This window comes from Dryobates pubescens, chromosome 25 (assembly GCF_014839835.1).
Source record: "Dryobates pubescens isolate bDryPub1 chromosome 25, bDryPub1.pri, whole genome shotgun sequence".
NCBI lineage: Eukaryota > Metazoa > Chordata > Aves > Piciformes > Picidae > Dryobates > Dryobates pubescens.
In genome coordinates, this window is record NC_071636.1 from 13,725,233 (window position 1) to 13,744,332 (window position 19,100).

At 45.0% G+C, this 19,100-nt stretch overlaps 1 protein-coding gene across 9 annotated transcripts in view; it reads left to right on the forward strand.

Moving 5' to 3' along the window:
• ARVCF (ARVCF delta catenin family member) overlaps positions 1 to 19,100 on the forward strand; it is a 258,087-nt gene that overhangs the window by 229,437 nt on the left and 9,550 nt on the right. For all 9 annotated transcript variants that reach the window (XM_054172817.1, XM_054172818.1, XM_054172820.1 and 6 more), the window contains 6 exons: positions 11,231 to 11,358; positions 12,303 to 12,453; positions 13,833 to 14,025; positions 14,806 to 14,917; positions 15,474 to 15,564; positions 16,799 to 16,852. In XM_054172817.1, the coding sequence (XP_054028792.1) occupies positions 11,231 to 11,358; positions 12,303 to 12,453; positions 13,833 to 14,025; positions 14,806 to 14,917; positions 15,474 to 15,564; positions 16,799 to 16,852 (729 nt within the window). The remainder of the gene's footprint in view (positions 1 to 11,230; positions 11,359 to 12,302; positions 12,454 to 13,832; positions 14,026 to 14,805; positions 14,918 to 15,473; positions 15,565 to 16,798; positions 16,853 to 19,100) is intronic.

The following is a 19,100-nucleotide window of genomic DNA, read 5'->3' on the forward strand; positions in this document are numbered from 1 at the left end:
TTGCAGCTCTGAGCAGCGCCCACTGCTGATACATCCAAACTCTTGTCAGAAGCATGCAGGCTTTCAAAGCAGAGCAGAAGGTCCCTCAGCAGCAGGCCGGTGTTTTGAAGTGCAGCCAGTGGAAACCCCTGTAGTCCCTCACCTGACAAAGCAGTCCTGTTCCTGTGAATTCCCGAGTGATGGAGGACTGGGTTTTGCCTCACTGCTGACGATTCAGTGCCAGCACTCCAGTGCGTGAAGGCAGAGAAGGGCTAATCCCACAGAGTGCTCTGGATCCCCCCACACCCTGCCTCACCACAGGCCTGGTGGGGAGGAAGAGTATCCATGGAGGCCCGGAGGAGTGTGGCTGCTGTATCCAGGCAAAGCAGTGGCTGCTTGCTGCAGTCACTCTCCCTGACACAAGCCAGGCTGCCAGGACTGCTGGCTGCTGCTTCTCTTAGCTGCCAGCTCTGCAGTACCACTTCAGGGGTGGGGAGTCCAAGAGCTCTCCAGTCTGACAGCTGGTTCCCACCTGATGCTGAACCTTACAGCTTTGCAGTATGTAGCACTGTGGCTTCTCTTGCACTCCACAACCCTTTATGAGCTCTCCTGGCCTGCTATGTCAAATACAGTGGTATAGTGATATAGTGTCCAATGTAGTCCAATAGTGAGATTATACCCAGTCTCATGATCCAGTACATTTCATAGGGCCTTCTCTTGGAGACAGGAAAGAAGATCCTCACAAGGTCTGCAGAGGTGAGAAAGGGTTTGGTGCTTTTCCCACCTTTCTTGCATAACTTGGTATTTAATGTCTGAGGAAGTGTGGATGTTTTAGCAAAGTATGTTTTGCCTTGCAACTGTCTTCTGTAGTGTTATCTCCACTTCTCAGTGCTTCCCTACTTGCTGGGGTTTTCTGAGAGTAAGTTTATGAAGCTTTTCAATATCTAAATAGTTCTGAATAATGTCAGAATCTTTTTAATAAAACAAATGTACTGAAGTGGCATCTGGAGCTAAGGACCAATACATGATTCCTTTGGCAGTAAGCTTTCTCTGCAGACAGGTTTCTACTACTGAGCTGGGAGGAAGCTAAAAGCTCGTTAGCTTCGTGGAGTCAAAGCAGCTGATTGGCATCTGGAACTGCAGAGCTGATTTTTACAGGGGCTTGAGGCCAAAAAAGAGTGATTTGGAACACGTGATCCTCAGCTAAACACACACAAAAGACCAGAGGAAAGAAAATGGTAGGTCCAGGCAGCCACGAGTTGAAGGAAAGAGTCCCTTAACAGTGTTGTTGCTTTTCAGTGATGAGTCTAATTATGAGATGTTTTTTTTCTGTTAGGAACCACTTGGACTTGTTGATAAGATACTAACAGACTACATCTCATTACTGGACATAGCTGATAGGGTTTTTTTTTTAATGGGCTTTCCTTCAGGGGATCAGTCAGTATCTCTCCCTTTAATAAACACATTTTACACAGTAAGCTCAAACCTTCTGACAGTTGGGCATCTGCACTAGGAACAGCAGTAAGCAGAGTCTGTCTCAAATCTGAGGTCTGTTCAGCTGCAGCACATGGCAGCTATGATCAGGAAAGCAGTGTCATGCGTTACTGAGCTGGGGGAGAGGGGGATGTAAAGAAAATGTTTTTACCTGGGTTTAGGGTTTTTAGTTTAAAGAAAGCCCCTGAAAACACACACATCCTGGCATGCATACATGAATGTACAGTTGTAAAAACACTTCTGTTTATATAATGTGAAAAGTAATAATTTTCCTCAAGTTCCCAATCCTCATTAGTTTTGCCAGACATATCTCTGTTTCTTTTGTGCCTTTGGGAAAGCTTAGCTAAATGGAAAAGGCTTGCAGTGTGCTCCATAAAGGAGTCCAACGGGATGGCATTCAACAAGTCCAAGTGCTGGGTGCTGCACTTTGGCCATGGCAACCCCATGCAGAGCTACAGGCTGGGGTCAGAGTGGCTGGAGAGCTGCCAAATGGAGAGGGACCTGGGGGTGCTGATTGACAGCCGCCTAAACATGAGCCAGCAGTGTGCCCAGGTGGCCAAGAAGGCCAATGGCATCCTGGCCTGCATTAGGAATAGTGTGGCCAGCAGGAGCAGGGAAGTCATTGTGCCCCTGGACTCTGCATTGGTTAGGCTGCACCTTGAGTACTGTGTCCAGTTCTGGGCCCCTCAGTTTAAGAAGGACATCGAGACACTTGAACGTGTCCAGAGAAGGGCAACAAGGCTGGGGAGAGGCCTTGAGCACAGCCCTGTGAGGAGAGGCTGAGGGAGCTGGGAATGTTTATCCTGGAGAAGAGGAAGCTCGGGGGTGCCCTCATTGCTCTCTACAACTACCTGAAAGGTGGTTGTAGCCAGGAAGGGGTTGGTCTCTTCTCCCAGGCAACCAGCACCAGAACAAGGGGACACAGTCTCAAGCTGTGCCAGGGGAAGTTTAGGCTCGAGGTGAGGAGAAAGTTCTTCACTGAGCGAGTCATTCATCATTGGAATGTGCTGCCCAGGGAGGTGGTGGAGTCACCATCCCTGGAGGTGTTCAAGAGGGGATTGGACGTGGCACTTGGTGCCATGGTCTAGTTGTGAGGTCTGTGGAGACAGGTTGGACTTGATGATCTTTGAGGTGTCTTCCAACCTTTGTGCTACTGTGAATTCACGCCCTACCAAGGCAGAGAGTAAGCAAGTCTAGCCTAGAATTCCTCCACTGAAAAGCTTTTCCCGCTAAGAGGAGAGGTCCATTTCCACACCTGCTTGTACCAAAATCTGGCTTTCTTTAGTGCACCTCCTTACTGGCACATTTCCAGAGCTGTACATAGCAGAGCCAATGATGGGTTTGGGTTATTGCAGCATGCCTGCACGTTCTTGACTCATGCTTGTAACTCTGAGGACATTAAGTTGACACCTTTTTGAGCTTCCACATTTTCTACTGGTGTAACTGGCCCAAACGCCTGGAGCCAGACAAGGCAGGCAGGCTGGGCAGTGCATAGATTGTGCACTCCTTGCAATTGCTGTCTGTGGCTGAAAAGGAGGGGTGAAAAAATAGAGCTGTTTGGTGCCAGGCACAAGGAGACACCCCTCAGGGCATGTGAACAGTCACCAAGCACTACCATCTGGGGCCCTTCCGAGAGGAGGAAGAAAACAAGTCAGTCATGCATTTCTGGGCCCTCTCAGAGACAGGAACAGATGTGTCACAAGCACCCCTAGTCAATAGTAGCAGCAGCAGCACTGATCTCTAAAAGAGTAAGTATGGACATTTGACCTTGTCCACTGTTGCTCTAATACGCCTGTTATGTAGCAGACAGCATCTGGAAATTCAGCTTTTCCCTCCCAGGGAAACAACATGATCGATGACACGCTTGGTATTGATCCTGTAGGCATGGGCCAAGCTGCTGCCTGTTTAAGAAATCCCCAGTGCAATGCACATCATCACTGTGCCCAGTGGCCTTTTGTTATCAACCTAACCTGAACAGTTCAGGAACAAGTTTCTCTGGAGGCAGCAGGCAGGATTGCCCACATCTGGGAGCATCTGCATTGCTGCTCTCCTGACATATTGATCCACTGTCACAGAGAGATCACCAGCCTGATAAGCTTCATCTGGTTTTTGTCCTAAAATACTATAGTGGTTGAGAGTAAGGGACAACCCTTACTCTCTAAGAGTATTGCAGACATGGAATTTTTCTCCAGGCAAGAAAGTGTTCACCTGTAGCTTACAGTCAGGTGTGCCTGAGCCAGCAGGAGTGCAGTACCCTTGCACAGCTAGCAATGTCACACTGGGAAGCCCTGCAGAGCTGGCAGACCTTTGGTGCAAATTAGTTTGCTGTTCCCTTGTGTATGTGAGCCGGGAGTTTGAACCAAGTCCCATTTTGAGATTTTGCAGTGGTGATGCAGGGCTTGGAGTGCATTCTGGGAGCTGGTAGGGTGACAAGGGAACCTGCACTTGAGCATACCATGTTTGGTGTGTAGCTCACAAAGCAGACAGGCCAGTGTGTGTTCTGTGTGTGAGAGAGGGTGTGAATGTTATTTAAGGCTTGATTTTTAGATACTAATTGCATTTCAAAACACTTGCTTTTGGAATAACAGAATCCTAGAATGTCATTGTCCTGTTCCCTTTATCACTGTGAAGTAAATAAAAATAACTTTGGATCAGAGAAACTGGCAAGAGAACCAGTGTTAACATTTAATGTGCTGTACTTACAGCCTCCAAGGTCAGACATAAGTCTTCTGGGACTAGAGTAAAGGCAGCTATTTACATGAGCCATCCATTCTGATCTTTCAGCCAGAGGGCTAAATGTTGACTCTGGGTCCGAAGAATTGTTGCCTGTAACAAGGGTGTTTCTCAGAAACTAAAACAAAACAAACAAAAGGTGAGTTACAAATGCTTGGATGTTCTGCTGCTCACCCTCATGCCTCCTCACCTTTCAGTGGAGACCTTTGGCAGCTCTACGTCTCAGCATCAGCCTGGCTGCCAGGCATTTCCTGCCCTTCAGTAACAGGTCCACGGGGACAGCACATTCCCCTTTTGAACTAGGAGCTTGGGTAGTGCTCTAGTTATCTGCTGCAACTTTCAGATACTTATTAAGTATTGGTCCTCCAGAGCTTTCACTGCTGATTAGCGAACTGAGGAGAGAAGGTTGTTAACGGAACATCTCCAGTTGCCAAGAGACCTAGCTGCATACACTTGAAAAAGCTTTTGTTATTGGGCAGCCTGTCAAACGCTGCTGGGAGGAATGCTGCTTGCAAGTCCTCTGGAAAGGGAAAGCTGTATTAGCTTTAAAATGTCTGCTCACAGAAAACAGAAGTGCTGGAACTCACACAGGGTCAGAATGGGTTGTGTTTAATCGAGCCACCTCTTTGTTCAATTGCATATTCTTTGGATATGAAGTGGAATATGACCAACCTCTTACAAAGCACTCTCTGTAAGAGAAGTTCCTTTGATGACAGCTTGTGGAGCTTGGGAAATGTAAAGAGTAATAGAAATAGCGAAAGACAGTTTGCTTTCCCAGGCATCCTTATTTCTCCTGCACTGCCTTGCCCTCCCATTTCCTTTCCTTGCTGCCTTTCTGTCTTCCCTACAGTCAGCCAAGCTCCTTGTGTTGTCTTTTTGCATACCTCCATGCCTGGTAGTGCTGGAGACATTCCTGTTCCATCCTTTGGGGTGGGGGGATTGTCTGCTTTCCTTTTTAACTGGTGTGCCATGGCTTCTTTCATTGTGGGAGTACATGGTAAGCTGAGGAGAGTTTATGTAATTTTAGAATTTGTGTGACTCAGTAGATTAATTGGAAAGGTCACACACTCTGGTGCTCATTCTTTAAATAGGTAAACTCCTCTTAAACATTCCTTCAAGCCTGATTGGAGTCTCGTGTGTCCCATATCATTCTGCTGGTTCTTTTCAATACAATTCAAAGGCTGTTCTGTCTTCAGAGCCTCCTGCTCAGTGGTGGGTGCTGCATTCATGATTGGATCCCCGCAGTAAGCATAATACCTGTGCTGACTCGTACTGTACCTTGAAGTGAAAGCTGTAGGGACTATCCAGAACTTTTCCACCTATTATTTCTCCTTCATTCGTTGCAGGAGTTGGCAGCCTCTCCTGTATGACACTTAGTATTCTACATGTATCTGCATCGAGCTGCATTCTCCATCGATTGTGCCAAGCATTTGGCTCTGTTGGAGCTGGCTATGTTTCCTCTACTGTTAAGCCTTTCAATTAGAAGAACCTTGCAAGTTTATGTTGGCATTCGAGCTGTTTTGTGCACTGGGTGCTGGAGCACAGCATACAGATGGAATGGAGCTGATGGGTCTTTTTTCCAAGGATGTGATTACTGTTTTTCTGAAGTAACCAGCTGGCTCCCCCCAGCCTCCTAGGGGGCTGCTACAAAACCATACTTCAGGGTGAGGCACCCCTGGAAAGGGAGTGTTGAGCTGCTGGCCGGAATTGCTGCATGCATGTTCTGAAAACGGTTTTGCAGCAAATAATTCTGACCTCTATTTTACAGCTGTTCAGCTTGCAAACAATTAACTCCAGGGGCTGAGGGGCTGTAATGAAGTTACCAGCCTGTTGTCAGCAGAGGGCAGGAGTCCAGAATCTGTGGAGCTTCTCTTCTGGCAGAAGCAAATTGTTCGTTCCTTTTACTGATGTTTTTGGTTAATTCATTTCTTTCTTTCCTTTTCTTTCCTCTCTCCCCCCAGTGTCTTTATTTTTGCTCATGCCTTCCCAGTTGCTTAGGGAGCTGCTTTCTTAACCTACACTTCTCTTAGTCTATGACCTTGCAGAGAAGTTGCGGTTTGGGCTCCTCTCGCTCCATCTGCCGGTAGCTGTCACATCTTGCGCTTGAAATTGACCACCACAGCGCCAGATCAGCCCTTGAACTTCCATTCCTGGTTGGCACACCCTCGCTGTGCTCCTGGAAGGCACCTCTTGGTTCAGTGTCATCCCAGAATTCCAGGTGGTGCTGTGACTTCTCTGTATTGGGAACTAAAGTGCAGGAAGTGGGAAATTGCTTCCAAAGAGGCCTGAATCCAAAAACTGATGCCTCTGGGCCTGCAGGAATGAGTAGCTATCAGAGTTCATTTTGGTGATCATTATTTTTTCCTAGGGCTGAGGGTTTGGGGTGTTTTTTCATTTTTCCTCAAATTCTGCCAGACTCCTTCAAGCTTATTAGGAAACTTGTCTCTCTTTTCAAACAGCAACTCAGAGTCTTTGTTTGAAATGAGACAGCACAGTTCTGCTACAGCAGTAGGAGCGCTCTCTGACCGGTATCCACATGTGTGTGTAGTTTCCCATGCCTGTAGGGAGAGAATAGATCCTAAATGGAATGGGTGAAGTGGAACAGACTTGGCAGCCTTGCTGCAAAGACAGTTGTCAGAATTTGAGACGAAGCTGGTGTATCAGAGATAGGCACCTGGTGCAGTAATCTGTGTTATTGCCAGAATGCAGCTAAGTATAGGTACAGGATCTGCATTGCCAAGATGAGAGCAAAGACGTTTGTGGAGCAGATAATACAGAAATTGCTGCATCATTCTCAGCCCAGGGACTGAGGGTGGAGTGGATGGAGATGGTTAATCAGCCCTAGTTAATTCCTCAGGTGTTTCCTGTTCAGGATTGAAATTGCTGTCTGTGCTGTCACTGTCTGTGGGCAAATAAAGGATAATCCACCTGGCATCTCCTGCCAGTGTGAACAAATCCATTTGCCAATTTTGAGCAACTCTGCTGCAAAGAAGCTCACCCTCCTCTTCTTTTTTTTTTCTGGAAAGATAAGACTACAGCCTGTTGGTGAGGATGAGTCTGATGTGGAAGATCTTCCTTGATCTGCACATTGGTGCCAGTAGCTGGCAGGAATGCTTAGATGCTGTAAAATGTCTGACACTCACAATGACATCAGCGTCCAAGGCATTTTCTGTTCCTCTAAAAGGCAAAAGCTAATACAGTGAACTTGTTTGCTTTGCTTTCTGCAATGAAAAAAGGCAATAAGTGACTTATCCCCATGCTTTTCCAGGAGGAAACACTGTAGATTGCAACTCAGCACAAATCTCTTAACTGATGGAAAAGTCTCATTTGTTCCAGGAGAAATTGTCTTTTTAAGGGCAGTGCTGAAACTGGGCTATAATCAAACCAGCTTTTTAGAGGGGGAAAACCAGCAGTTGTTTTGCTTCTTTGATGTGCTGCCTGTCGCTGGTGACCCTCTTCTCTCATTTCCATTTTAAAAAATGGCTGTGAGCAACTAGCCATGTAGTGCACAAAAGTAGCATTACCTGGGAAAAAATAATTAAGATGATCTTGGAATTAAGGAAATCAGTTTTGAAGAGAAGCAGGTGCTTAATGGAGGTGAGACCAGCTGTGCTTCCCAGCAAGGTGCTCGAAGTGCTTCATGGAAAAGCGTGCAAGGCCTCCACGCAACACTGGGAGGAAATTTTTAATAATTCAGACAAATTGCATCCTATAAATAGCAGAGCTGGATTCATTAGGACAGGAGGCAGATGGAGAAAATATAAAACTTGTTTGTTTCTTTTTAAGGGACTCTAATGCTTATGAAAAGTGTCAGCTTGCTGTCAATGAGGGAAAAACCCTCCGGTGCAGCAGGAACTTTCTTGCTATTAGGTTCTCATCTCTGCTAATGAGCAGCCATCCATGAGGGACACTCATAATACTTTGTTTTAGCTACTCTTGCCTGCCTTTTGCTAGCATAGGCAAGCTGACACAGAAGTACTGCAGTGCTGGAAGGATGTAGCAGTTAAGGAGAGTGGGGAGAAAAAGTGAAAGAGGACAGAATTTCATGTATGGTGCATGGCATTTGCTAACTCGGTTTGAAACGAATAGGGCAGAAGCACAAATGTAGTTGGGAAGTGGGAATGCGTGGAGCAAGGTGGGAATCATCCACCAGACTGGCTCAGGGGTTATGCCCCAAAGCAGGAATGTGCTGGTAATTGGTAGAGGAGATGCTGTGCATTATTGAAGAGAGAAGGTGAAAACATTTTTGAGCTGCTCTCACATTAGTAAGTAGGAAGAAGGGGAGAGGCTCTCATGCATGAAGAGAAGTCATGACAGAAAGCAGGTGGGAGGTGCATGACTGGAATGCAGCTCTGTCCACAGGAGGTAAGTAGAGGTGAGAGGGTTGTTGCATCTTAGTATTCATACGTGGGGAGATGCAGAGAAGGAAGAGTGTCCAGCCAAAAAGGAATGTGCAGACTGGCAGAAAGGGCACTTTGTAGACTGCACTTCAGGAACAGGAGAGGATGAACCTGTTGGGCTGTTCCCAAGTATGCCAACATTGTAGCTAGACACTTGAAAACAAAGCCATCGCAGGGCAATTGCTTACTATTCAACCACAGACCAGGCTGAGCTGAAGTGCAGAAGTGATAAATGTTCTGCATGGATATTATCTGCTAATGACCCCACCTCTATCTTTTGCTGTTCTGATTTACATTTCAGTAAGGCTTCCTTAACAGATAACAGTGTCCAAACTCAGCAGGCTATCCTAAGAGATGTTTCAAGTATCAGTGTTCAGGAAAGGAATACTGCACACTTAGCAGGCAGCAGGGGTCTTTCTTCAGGAGTTCTTAGATTGCCAATTCACCTTGTGAAGTGGCAGAGTAAGAAGGTGATATGAAGGTCATGCTGGAGTCACATAATAACAAACTTATTTGAGGAATGGAGAAAAGCTATACAACTGTTCATGCTTCATGTATTAGGTAACTATAGTTTTTCTCAGCATTCAATATAGAGGGCAGTGATCCCAACTCAAGGAGGGGACATTGGAGAAGAGAAAAGTAAGTGGTATGGATTGGCAGGATGCCTTTGGGGATTGCCATCTGTTGCAGCTTGCACATATCAGTAGGGTGTCATATAGCAAGCAAGTGGTGGCATTAAAACTAGTCCCAGACTCATGCAGCAGGTTAACTATCCGGTGGGTTGGGAAGAATGCAGGCGTGATGGGGTGCATGTGAGGAGGTGAGCAAGGAAAGTGTGAGCCAGCACATGGCAGCTTAGGGATCCTCATGTATAGATCAGCTTTTTGGTATGGAGCAAAGAAACCTGTGGCTGATGGAAGTGTTTTCTTGCTTTCAATGGGCTAAATAAGCCCTGTGTATCCAGGGGAGTAATGAGGCCTGTGTTTAGGGTAGCATTATTCACGGTATAAAGTATGGAGATCAAAGACCTTAGCCTAGCTCCACAGCAATATCTAGTATGAAACATACAGAGAGAGTGTTAGATTTTTAAACATAAGACTTGCATTTCAGAAAGCCTTCAGCAGCAGAGAGTTTTTAAAAGCAAATATTGGTGGCATATGCACAGGATAGGAGAGCATTGTTCAGTTTGTGTGCTTCCAGATTTGAGCTGAGGTGTCTGAAACAGTAATCCATGATATGGGAATGTGTGTATGAGAGATGGGTAATTTTGAAGAGAAAGGACTGAAGATGGAAAGTGATTTGCTGGTTTCCTCTCTTGTTAGTGGAAAACTTGCTTTGAATTATGCTAGTCTTCTAGGACAGCATCTTGTCCTGTGAAAAACATTCTTTTCCTGTGCATATATAATACTTTACAATTATTCTGCTCAAAACAAGCTTCAAATTTCCTCTTAGCTCATTCACACCTTTATGCTTGTTCCCATGCCATGTTTTTTCCAGAAATCCTTTCCTTAAGTCATGCCTACTGAACTTACGCAGACACCACAGAAGCCACAAAGCCAGAAACAACCTTCTAGCTACGGCAACTACAGATGAGTCTGTGTTGACCATAGGTTGCTTGTGGCTTCCTGTGCTCACCAAAACACTTTGGGGAATTTAGGTTTGTGTTCCCATAATGTGATCAGCACCGTGATCTTGAAGGTCATGTTTGTCTGGCAAGTGCTGTAACTGGGTGCTTGCATAGTCTTCCCTCATCATGCAGCTTGTGAGGAAAGGTGGATCAAAATTGCTTCCAAATGCGCAGCAACTCAGAATGAAGAAGTTCTTGCCTGGGACCTCTTTTTAATATGGGTAGACAGATAAATCCTAATCCAGTGGATGAGGAAGTGAAGGCAGGGATGCTGCTGTCAGTTACTCAACATGACAAAAGGAAATCCGTGGCAGAGCTGAGAATAGTTCTCGTTCTTGCAGTGCTTCAGCTGCAAAGCTGATACAATGACCCTGGAGATATTTAGTTACCATATGCGTCTGTCCCAGGCTCTCAGCTTGCTACTATGCTGGTGTATTTCTTTGTCCAGGATTTGAACTGCAGTCAGCATTTCTCCCTGACATACCAGTTGGAGATTCTAGTCACTCTGACACTTGACTCTGGCTGTTGTCACCTAGGTGTGAGGAGTGGGTGGCAGATATGATTGTGTAGCTTGCTATTTTTGGCCCTGCTTTTGTCTGGAATGGTATTGAGGTAGTTTTGAATGAACACAGGAGTGGAGGGTGAATCTAGAGGTGCAAACTAAGAAGTCAAAAATTGTTTCCAACAGCCTTGTATTGCACTCATATACTCAGCCTGCTAGGCAGTGTACAGCACAGGACAGATTTCAGAAGGAATTGTCAACTTGAAGACAAGCAAAGGGACCTTCAGCCCAGGTTGAGTGTTCTGTGCATGAGTTCCTGTGGGCACCATTTTCAACAGTGAATAAAATGTTCTGGACATGGCAGAAGCCCTTCTGCCTGTGGTGTAGCTTTCTCTTGGCTGTGTGTGTGATTAAATAAAGGTATGTTATGTGTTTATTTATGCATTGCCTTCTCTGCTTCTTTTTGCTGTTATTTTTCTCCTTCCTCACCTTCAGGCTTTGAATTACTCTACCAGCCAGATGTGGTCCGACTGTACCTCTCCATCCTTACTGAAAGTCAGAACTTCAACACTCTGGAGGCTGCAGCAGGGGCTTTGCAGAATCTCAGTGCTGGCAACTGGACAGTGAGTACAGTCTTCTCTTCAGTCTCTTTTGTTTCCTCTGTGTAAATAAAGAACAAAGCTATGTCCCATTACAGATACGTGCTGTTCCTTTGTGCATTTAAATCTCCTTGAAGAGGGAGGTGAGAACTCCAAAGAAATTATTTCCATTTTATTTGCCCACTTAAGACACTTTGGATCTTCTGGACAGATGCTGGAAGTGTCACCGAGCTTATGACAATTTAATCATGAGCAGGTTTTTCTACTTAAACCACTTAACCACTGCTTTGTCCATTCAGAAAAGCCTGTTGTTAGATGATTGTGTCCTGAATACTTAATTCATTGGATTGTCAGATTGCTCAGGAAACTGCACCCCAGAGTGTCCTCTGATATCCTCTCTGAAGCATCCCCAGCACTAATCAGGCAGTTCTCTCAAAGGTATGCCTGACTGCTTCTAGAGCCAAGTGGCAAAGTGGGACTGATCAGCAGCCTGAGGATCAGCAGGGTGGTGTTCCACAGCTGTCTTGGATACAGTTTACTTAAAAAACCCAATCCTGAAACAGAATAAAAGCATGAAATTGGAGTTGGGGGGAGATAACAGATGCTTTGGATACATTCCTGTTCCATTCAAATGACCTCCTTTTTCCTAACCCAGAGGGATGTATTTCACTCTGAGGTGTGTACAGAACAGATGCTGGCAGATGATGCTCCTTCCTTCTGTTTTTGTCCACTTTCCCCAGCGGCTTGCTGAGCTTTGCTATGAACTTCTACATCCCTTCTGCCTTGGTGCTTGGTGACCTTGAATGATGGGTTAAGTTATAGATGCATCAGCACACAACCTAAGTAGCCTTTGCAGGGAAAAAGAACGTAGCACAGCACTGAAAGAAATGCCGTGGGCAAGGAGAGGGCAGGGTATGAACTCACAGTCCTTTGTCTTGTTTCTTCTCTCCCTTGTGTCTTCCAATCAGTGGTCCACCTACATCCGTGCGACGGTGCGGAAGGAGAGAGGCTTACCAGTGCTTGTGGAGCTGCTCCAGTCTGACTCTGACAAGGTGGTGAGGGCTGTGTCAATTGCCCTGAGAAACCTTTCCATGGATCATCGCAATAAAGATCTTATAGGTATCTTCTCTGCTTTTACATTGGCCGGGATGGTGGATGCCCTTGAAACCTCATTTTCTGTCATCTGTGGTGAAGATTCCTTTAGTATCCTGTTTCCATCCATGCTATCTAAGATTACTCTGTAGGCACAAGTGGAGAGCTGTCATCTCAAAATGTATTTCCAGCCTAGTCATACAAGCTGTGGTTTGAGGAGAATCTCTGAGAGTAAAAACAGATGGAGATTTTTGCAGGAGAGGGGAGCATGTGTCGATGTGCACAGGATTGGGTGGGTTAAGAGGTTTCTTGACTTTTCTTTAGCTCTGACTGGCGTGGCATTTGTGCCCCTGCATTAGCATGGGTGGTGGAGTAGATGACCTCCAACCCCTAGCATTCTGTAATTCCTAGTCACACGTGGTGATTACACAGACATTGCTCCTTAGGCCTGCTACTTAGAGTAGCACTTTTGCCTGAGGAAGCACATCAGGCTCTAAAGTTGCCTCGTTTTTGCACTTCCTCCTTCCCTTCTCATTATTTTGTGTGGTAGGTACTTGCAGAAGCTGGACACCAAACTGTTTACTCTTCCTGGAGTTAGTTCTTAAACCATGCTCACTGGCTTCTTTTCAAGGAGCTAAATAAGCATTTGCCCACACAGAAATATTGATAGATTCCACTGTGAGTTGGGTTTTCCTCTGGATGCTTCTGTACTTAATTGATGTATTTGTTTAAACTGTAACCTTGTCAGGCCGGGAAATATTGGTGTCACATTAAAGGCTATCATCAAAGTTGATACTAGCAAGTAGCAAGGTGGGATTCTGTCTTAATATATCAAGTTTCTTTTTTAATAGTTCAGAGGTGTAGCTAGGCAAATGGTACAGACAGGCACCTGGGAGTAATAAACTCTGGACTCTGTGTTTTTTCTCCAGTACTGTACACTGAGAAGGCTAACTGCACCCAGGAGGAAATCATCTTACTTTTGTTGGGGGAAGGTTAATAAATGCATGGCTGCACACCTTGCCCCAGAAGGCCTATTACAAGGCTAAGTTGAGTAAGCCATGTGCGTGTATTAGCATGAATATGTGGCATTAGCAGCAGCTACTGGATGCTTTTTGCCTCAGGCATTGCAAAGTATGATAGATGTTGGCTGTAAAATTCTCACTAAAGATTTATTTTTTTTCCCCCCTCAATACCTTTTACCATTCATCATGAAGGACTTTTTCTTGGGTATCAACTCTCAATCCCCTTGATGTGAATGATAAATTGCAAAGTTACAGTCTCGAGCTTCAAAACACATGTATCATAAAGTTTTTCAACATGGCAAACACCTTGGAGGTTGATCATTTAGGATGGGAAGCTGAAATGTTTATTAGGACTGACTAATGGTATCTCTTCCTCTTATCTAGGTAGTTATGCTATGGGTGAGCTGGTAAGAAATTTGCCCAGCAGGCAGCAGAGATCTGCAAAGAACCTGGAAGAGGATACAGTGGTTGCAGTATTGAATACTATCCATGAAATCATTACTGACAGCTCAGAAAATGCAAGGTCTCTGATCCAGACACAGGGCATTCAGAAGCTGGTAGCTATCAGCAAGTCAAGGTAAGTGACAGTTGAGAGCAAAATGCATAAGAACTCGCTGCAAACATGAAGATGTCACTGTTAACAGCAGCTTTTGCTTGGTGAAGCTAGGCAAGAATCCTAACCCTTCAGAGCAATTAAAATATACACAGTAAAAACAGCCAGCACCCTTAATAGGGTGACTTAATTAAAGAATCTAATTGAGTAGTCACTTCAGTCACGTTAGGACATGCTCTCTTGTCAGATACATCTTAGCACCATCTATGCATCTAGCAGGCATCATTTTCAGTGAAACTATCATCTTTAGTTATTAGAGTGGGAGGCCTTTTTCCTGTGGCAACATTCCATTCCCAAAATGCCACTGATGAAATCTGTTTCTTTTAAGTAAAATGGTTAATGAGATATAGTAATTCATGTTGATAAAGATGTGCAGGGCAGTATCAGGAGGACAGAGCCAGGCTCTGCTCAGTGATGCCCAGTGGTAGGACAAAGGGGCAGTGGATGCAAGCTGGAGCAGAGGAGGTTCCACATGAACATAAAGAAAAACTTTTTCACTGTGAGGGTGCCAGAGCCCTGGAGCAGGCTGCCCAGAGAGGTTGTGGAGTCTCCTTCTCTGGAGATATTCAAAACCTGCTTGGATGTGTTCCTGTGTGACCTGCCCTAGGTGATCCTGCTCTGGCAGGGGGGTTGGACTGGATGATCTTTCGAGGTCCCTTTCAACCCCTAGCATTCTGTGATTCTGTGATCTGAATGATCTTACACTGCTTGGTACTTAAGCTCTAATTTCACCTTGCAAATCAGCCAGTCTCCCAGAGAAACAAAAGCAGCATCTCACGTTCTTCAGATGATCTGGAGCTATAAAGAGCTACGAAATGCCCTGCAGAAGGATGGGTGGAACAAATCACACTTCCAGGTAATGATGCTGGATCTTAGGCATTGCCATAACTACTCAGTCTGAGTGGAAGTTGTTCTAAATTAGTCTTATACTGCAGTGTGCTAGATTGTGGACCTTGGTTCTGTTCTTGTAGGTGATAGAACAATGTATTGCAATTTGTTCAGTCACATACTGCTGGGTGTGTTTTCCAGCAGTCTGTGAAATGCAGCTCTTCAGGGTTTGGAGGTTTGTCACCTCATACAGGCCTAATGCCCATGCTTTTCTGGAGAAAGAACTAGCAGGGCCTTTCTCAGTTATCTTTTGGTTGAAGCATTCCTAGCAGTGCAGGGGAGCCACCTGTTCCTGACATGCAGCCTCCTCATCTTTCCTGGTGAAAAGATTGAGCTCCTTTTAGAGACCAACAATGCTGCCATTTAGAGAAGAGGAAAAATGAGAATAAAAAATGCCCCAGTGCCACATCATCGACAGACAGGGGGCTAGCAGTGGTCTGTAATCTCTCTATAGACTGTTGGGGGGTTTGTTATTAATTTTTCTTGAGTGGCAATTTCATAGTTATGTAATTTTTGTCTTCTAGTCTGTTTCTGCAGCTCCAAAGGGTTCCAAAGGTACTGCTGGCAAGTCTGGCTATGACGACAGCACTTTGCCTCTAGTGGACAAAAGTCAAGGTCATTTCTTCTCTTTATCTGTTTCTGCTTGTGCTCTCTTTGCTTGCTTTCTGGATTTGCCACATCTGTGTCATGGGAGTGATAGGGCCAGGAATGAGGGGGTAAAAATGTATTATTTATGTGATGCTTTCTACCCCACAGTTCCAAAATGATCAGTCCTATTAGCTGGATACAGATAGTATTCCTTCCCTTGTGAAATGCACATTACCGATGTTGTCCTCTCAACTTGATGCAGCATAATCAGTTCAATCTACCTGGGAGAGTTTGGGGTAGACTGAGTTAGAATTTTGGAAGATGAGAAGAGCCTTGTTTGACAGTGATATATAAATGTTATATATATATACACACACACTAATAAGTGCAGCCTTCAGCTGGGCAGTAGGCTTGGCCTTACCCCTCCTTAGGAGTGAGGTCTTGTCTTTTTTCACATCAAGTGTCTGCTTTGGCAGTGCTTCTTGCTCCACTCTGCAGGTTTTTCACTGGAGATGGTTTATCCAAATTATAGCTGAACCTCTCTGTGCTTCTTTATCAGGCCTGATGCAACCACACCACCACTGGTGTAGCTCCAGTTCCATTGTGATTGCTTTGTCTCTGGTTCTAGTTTCTAACACTCAGGGAGAAAAAAAATATTTTCAGAAATCTTTTGTCTCCTAAGTCAGGAGTTTGCCATGTGGTACTTTATCTGCTCTAACTGTAGAAAAGACAACCCCACGCTGCTTTGCCTGTTTCCACCTTCCCTGTCTTTGATCAGGCCCTGCACATAATGCAGTCAGAGGGTGGTTTGAATCCGTTTGCTGATCTGGCAGTGAACTTCTTCCTGTTTGCTTTGTGGGTTAGCTTTCTCTTGGCACAGCAGGCTGCACACCATGGATTGTGTGCCATGTGGAGCTGCACCCTTACTTAATTTCTTTCTCTTCTGTTCTGGGGAGACCAAAGAGAAGCTGCTTAATAGCAGTAAGTAGTCCAGAACAGGGCTGTGGTTTGTGTTATCACAGGGAGAGAAGGAATTGTGTATTCCAGTGTCAAAGCAGAAAATACAAGGATTACATGTGCTCCCTGGAGAGCTTAGATTTCCCTTTCTGAATGGCTAGCAACTGAATGGTTTGGGGGTTGTTTTACAATAGTCTCTATGTTCAGTACTTTATAGACCTCTCTGGTCCTGTGACTAATTTGAGGAGGAGGTGCTGAGAAAGGCAAATGTAGCTCAGGTGGTTCCTGTGTTTGTGTTTTCCAGATAACAAGAAGGCTGGGAGTCGGGACATGATACCTATGGATGAACTTGGCCCAGGTAAATTCAGTCACAGAGCAGCCCCTCTGTCTCTTTCAATAGAGCACACTGCCACTCACAAGAAAGTTCAACTATTTCTCTAGGTGCTATTCTTTCAGATGGATAAAGCTGACATTTAAAACCAGAACATTACCTTACAAAAAAAATTGGTCTTCAGCTTCCCTCCCCACCCCACCCCACCCCCCAATTCTGTAAGCATATAATGGAGATCTACTGACCTAGCTTTCATACCAGTCTCTGCCCCTTGAGGCAGCTGTGTTCCGTAGTAGAGATATGGAAGTCTGGGGATTCAGAAGGAAAAAGAGTTGAAAATTGACTTCAATGTAACACTTGTGTTTGAATCCACCCTGCCTTTTTTTTTTCCTGTTGGTAACACTAAAAATCAGTTAGTGTAGATAATCCTGGCTCCACCGTTCATTCATCTGCATGTAGCTGCATCTGGCATTTCTCATAGACTGGAGAGCAGCCATCAAATGTCAGTGAAGAGCTTTGGGATTGATAATAGCTGTAATTTAAGACTTGTAGAGGGTTTGGGGTTTATTTCAACAAGATAGATAAAGGTACAATGTGGTCTTCTGGGAATTACTTTTCCTTCTTCCAGGTGCCATTATTTTTATTTAAATACCTCTATTAATGCCTCCAAGTCAAACAGTTTGATATACTGCTGTTTGTGACTGTAGCTGGGAAAAAGAACAAGTTAGAACCAAGCTGAAAGCCAAGCCTGCTCAGAAGTTAAGAGGAGAGGTATATATTACCTTTTGTGTTCTTAGAAAAATGAGATGCCACCTGCCATGAATCAACTGTCCATATGTACATTGCCTGAGGGAACACTGAAACATTTGTTCTCACAATGGAGGAAAATAACTTCAGAGAAGACTGCCTGGCAGGATAGCTGTGTGCTAGCAGGTGCTGCAGTATGGGCAGTGCTGACTGTTTATAGTCACAATATTAATTGTTGTCTTATGCTTTCAGGAGTTAGTGGTACAGCTCTGAGTACAAAATGAAGTGCAAATTAACAGCATGTGTACAACATCAGGCAGATTCTCTGGGCCATTCTGTTCTTCAGTCTCTTTATCACTATTAGAAGATTAAATCTGTCAAGCTTTCCTGACCCCAGCTGTTGAGTGCTTTTTAACTCCAGTATGACAGTAACTTTGTTCTGTCTCAGAGGTCAGTTGAGAAGCAACTAAATTAATTAGCCAATTTACTATCCTTAATGTCAAGGAACTGGAATAACAACTTGGTACTTAATCTCTTTCCTTCAGGCTCTTCCAAATGCCACATGGTTTTTGTCCTATGGGCATCTTTACATGAGTTGCTGCTCGAGACTATTTCTGATTTTTAACTTCGTTGTGGACTCTTGTATTCAGGAGTTTTCGGTGGGGGTTTTTCCACTCATACCTGGCAGATATGAGGAGTGGAACATCAGTGTGCTGTCTCTGGGTTTGTACCTCCAGTAAGCAGTGAAATTGTATCCCCACACATCCACACCAGTCTGTCAAGCCTCCAGGAGACTCTGACCTCCGTTATGTTGGCCAAGAAAATGCATGACAGAGCACAAGAGAAAGCTGCTTGGCATCCCAGCTTATCTTTTATTGCAGAAGGTCCTGCGTCATGCTTTTAGTTATGTCTTTTTCCCTTGCCTTTCTCTCTTTCTGTCTTTGCTTGCCCTAAGACCTTTCTACTTTATATTCACTGTCTGTTAAGGAATTGTCATCTGTCTCCAGCTTTCTATGGTCCTTTTCATTTAATTAAGATACTTCCAGGCTGCATAGTTATCTTTCTGCTGCACTGCTCTGGTACTGAACTGTGATAACCCCAAACACATTAGGGTGTGGAGAACAAAGTGAATTTCCATGCCACACGTGTTGGAGGTACCCATCCTATTCAGCCAGGTCCTTCCAGCTCAGTCTTCCTTCTGCTCCCCTGCAGCGCACAAGACTGCTTGTTCTGGAGCATCGCCGCCTGGCTGCGGATCATCTGTCACTTCTTCTCGTCAGGGTTCAGCTGTCTCAGTGCTTTGGCCTCTCCTGTCAACCCATATTGACTCTTGTTCAAGATTGCCAAAAGAAAATTGCTGTTGGTATCTCAGCTTGTTTGGTAATCCTGTGGTGGTCACACCTCTCTGTAAAGGAGATAGTGTAACTTGGGAGGCAGAAAGATACATTCCCCATCAGCAGACTGTACTGGATGAGATTCCTGTTGCTGGAGCAATAGGAGGGCCTGGGTAGAGAGTGTGGATGTCCTG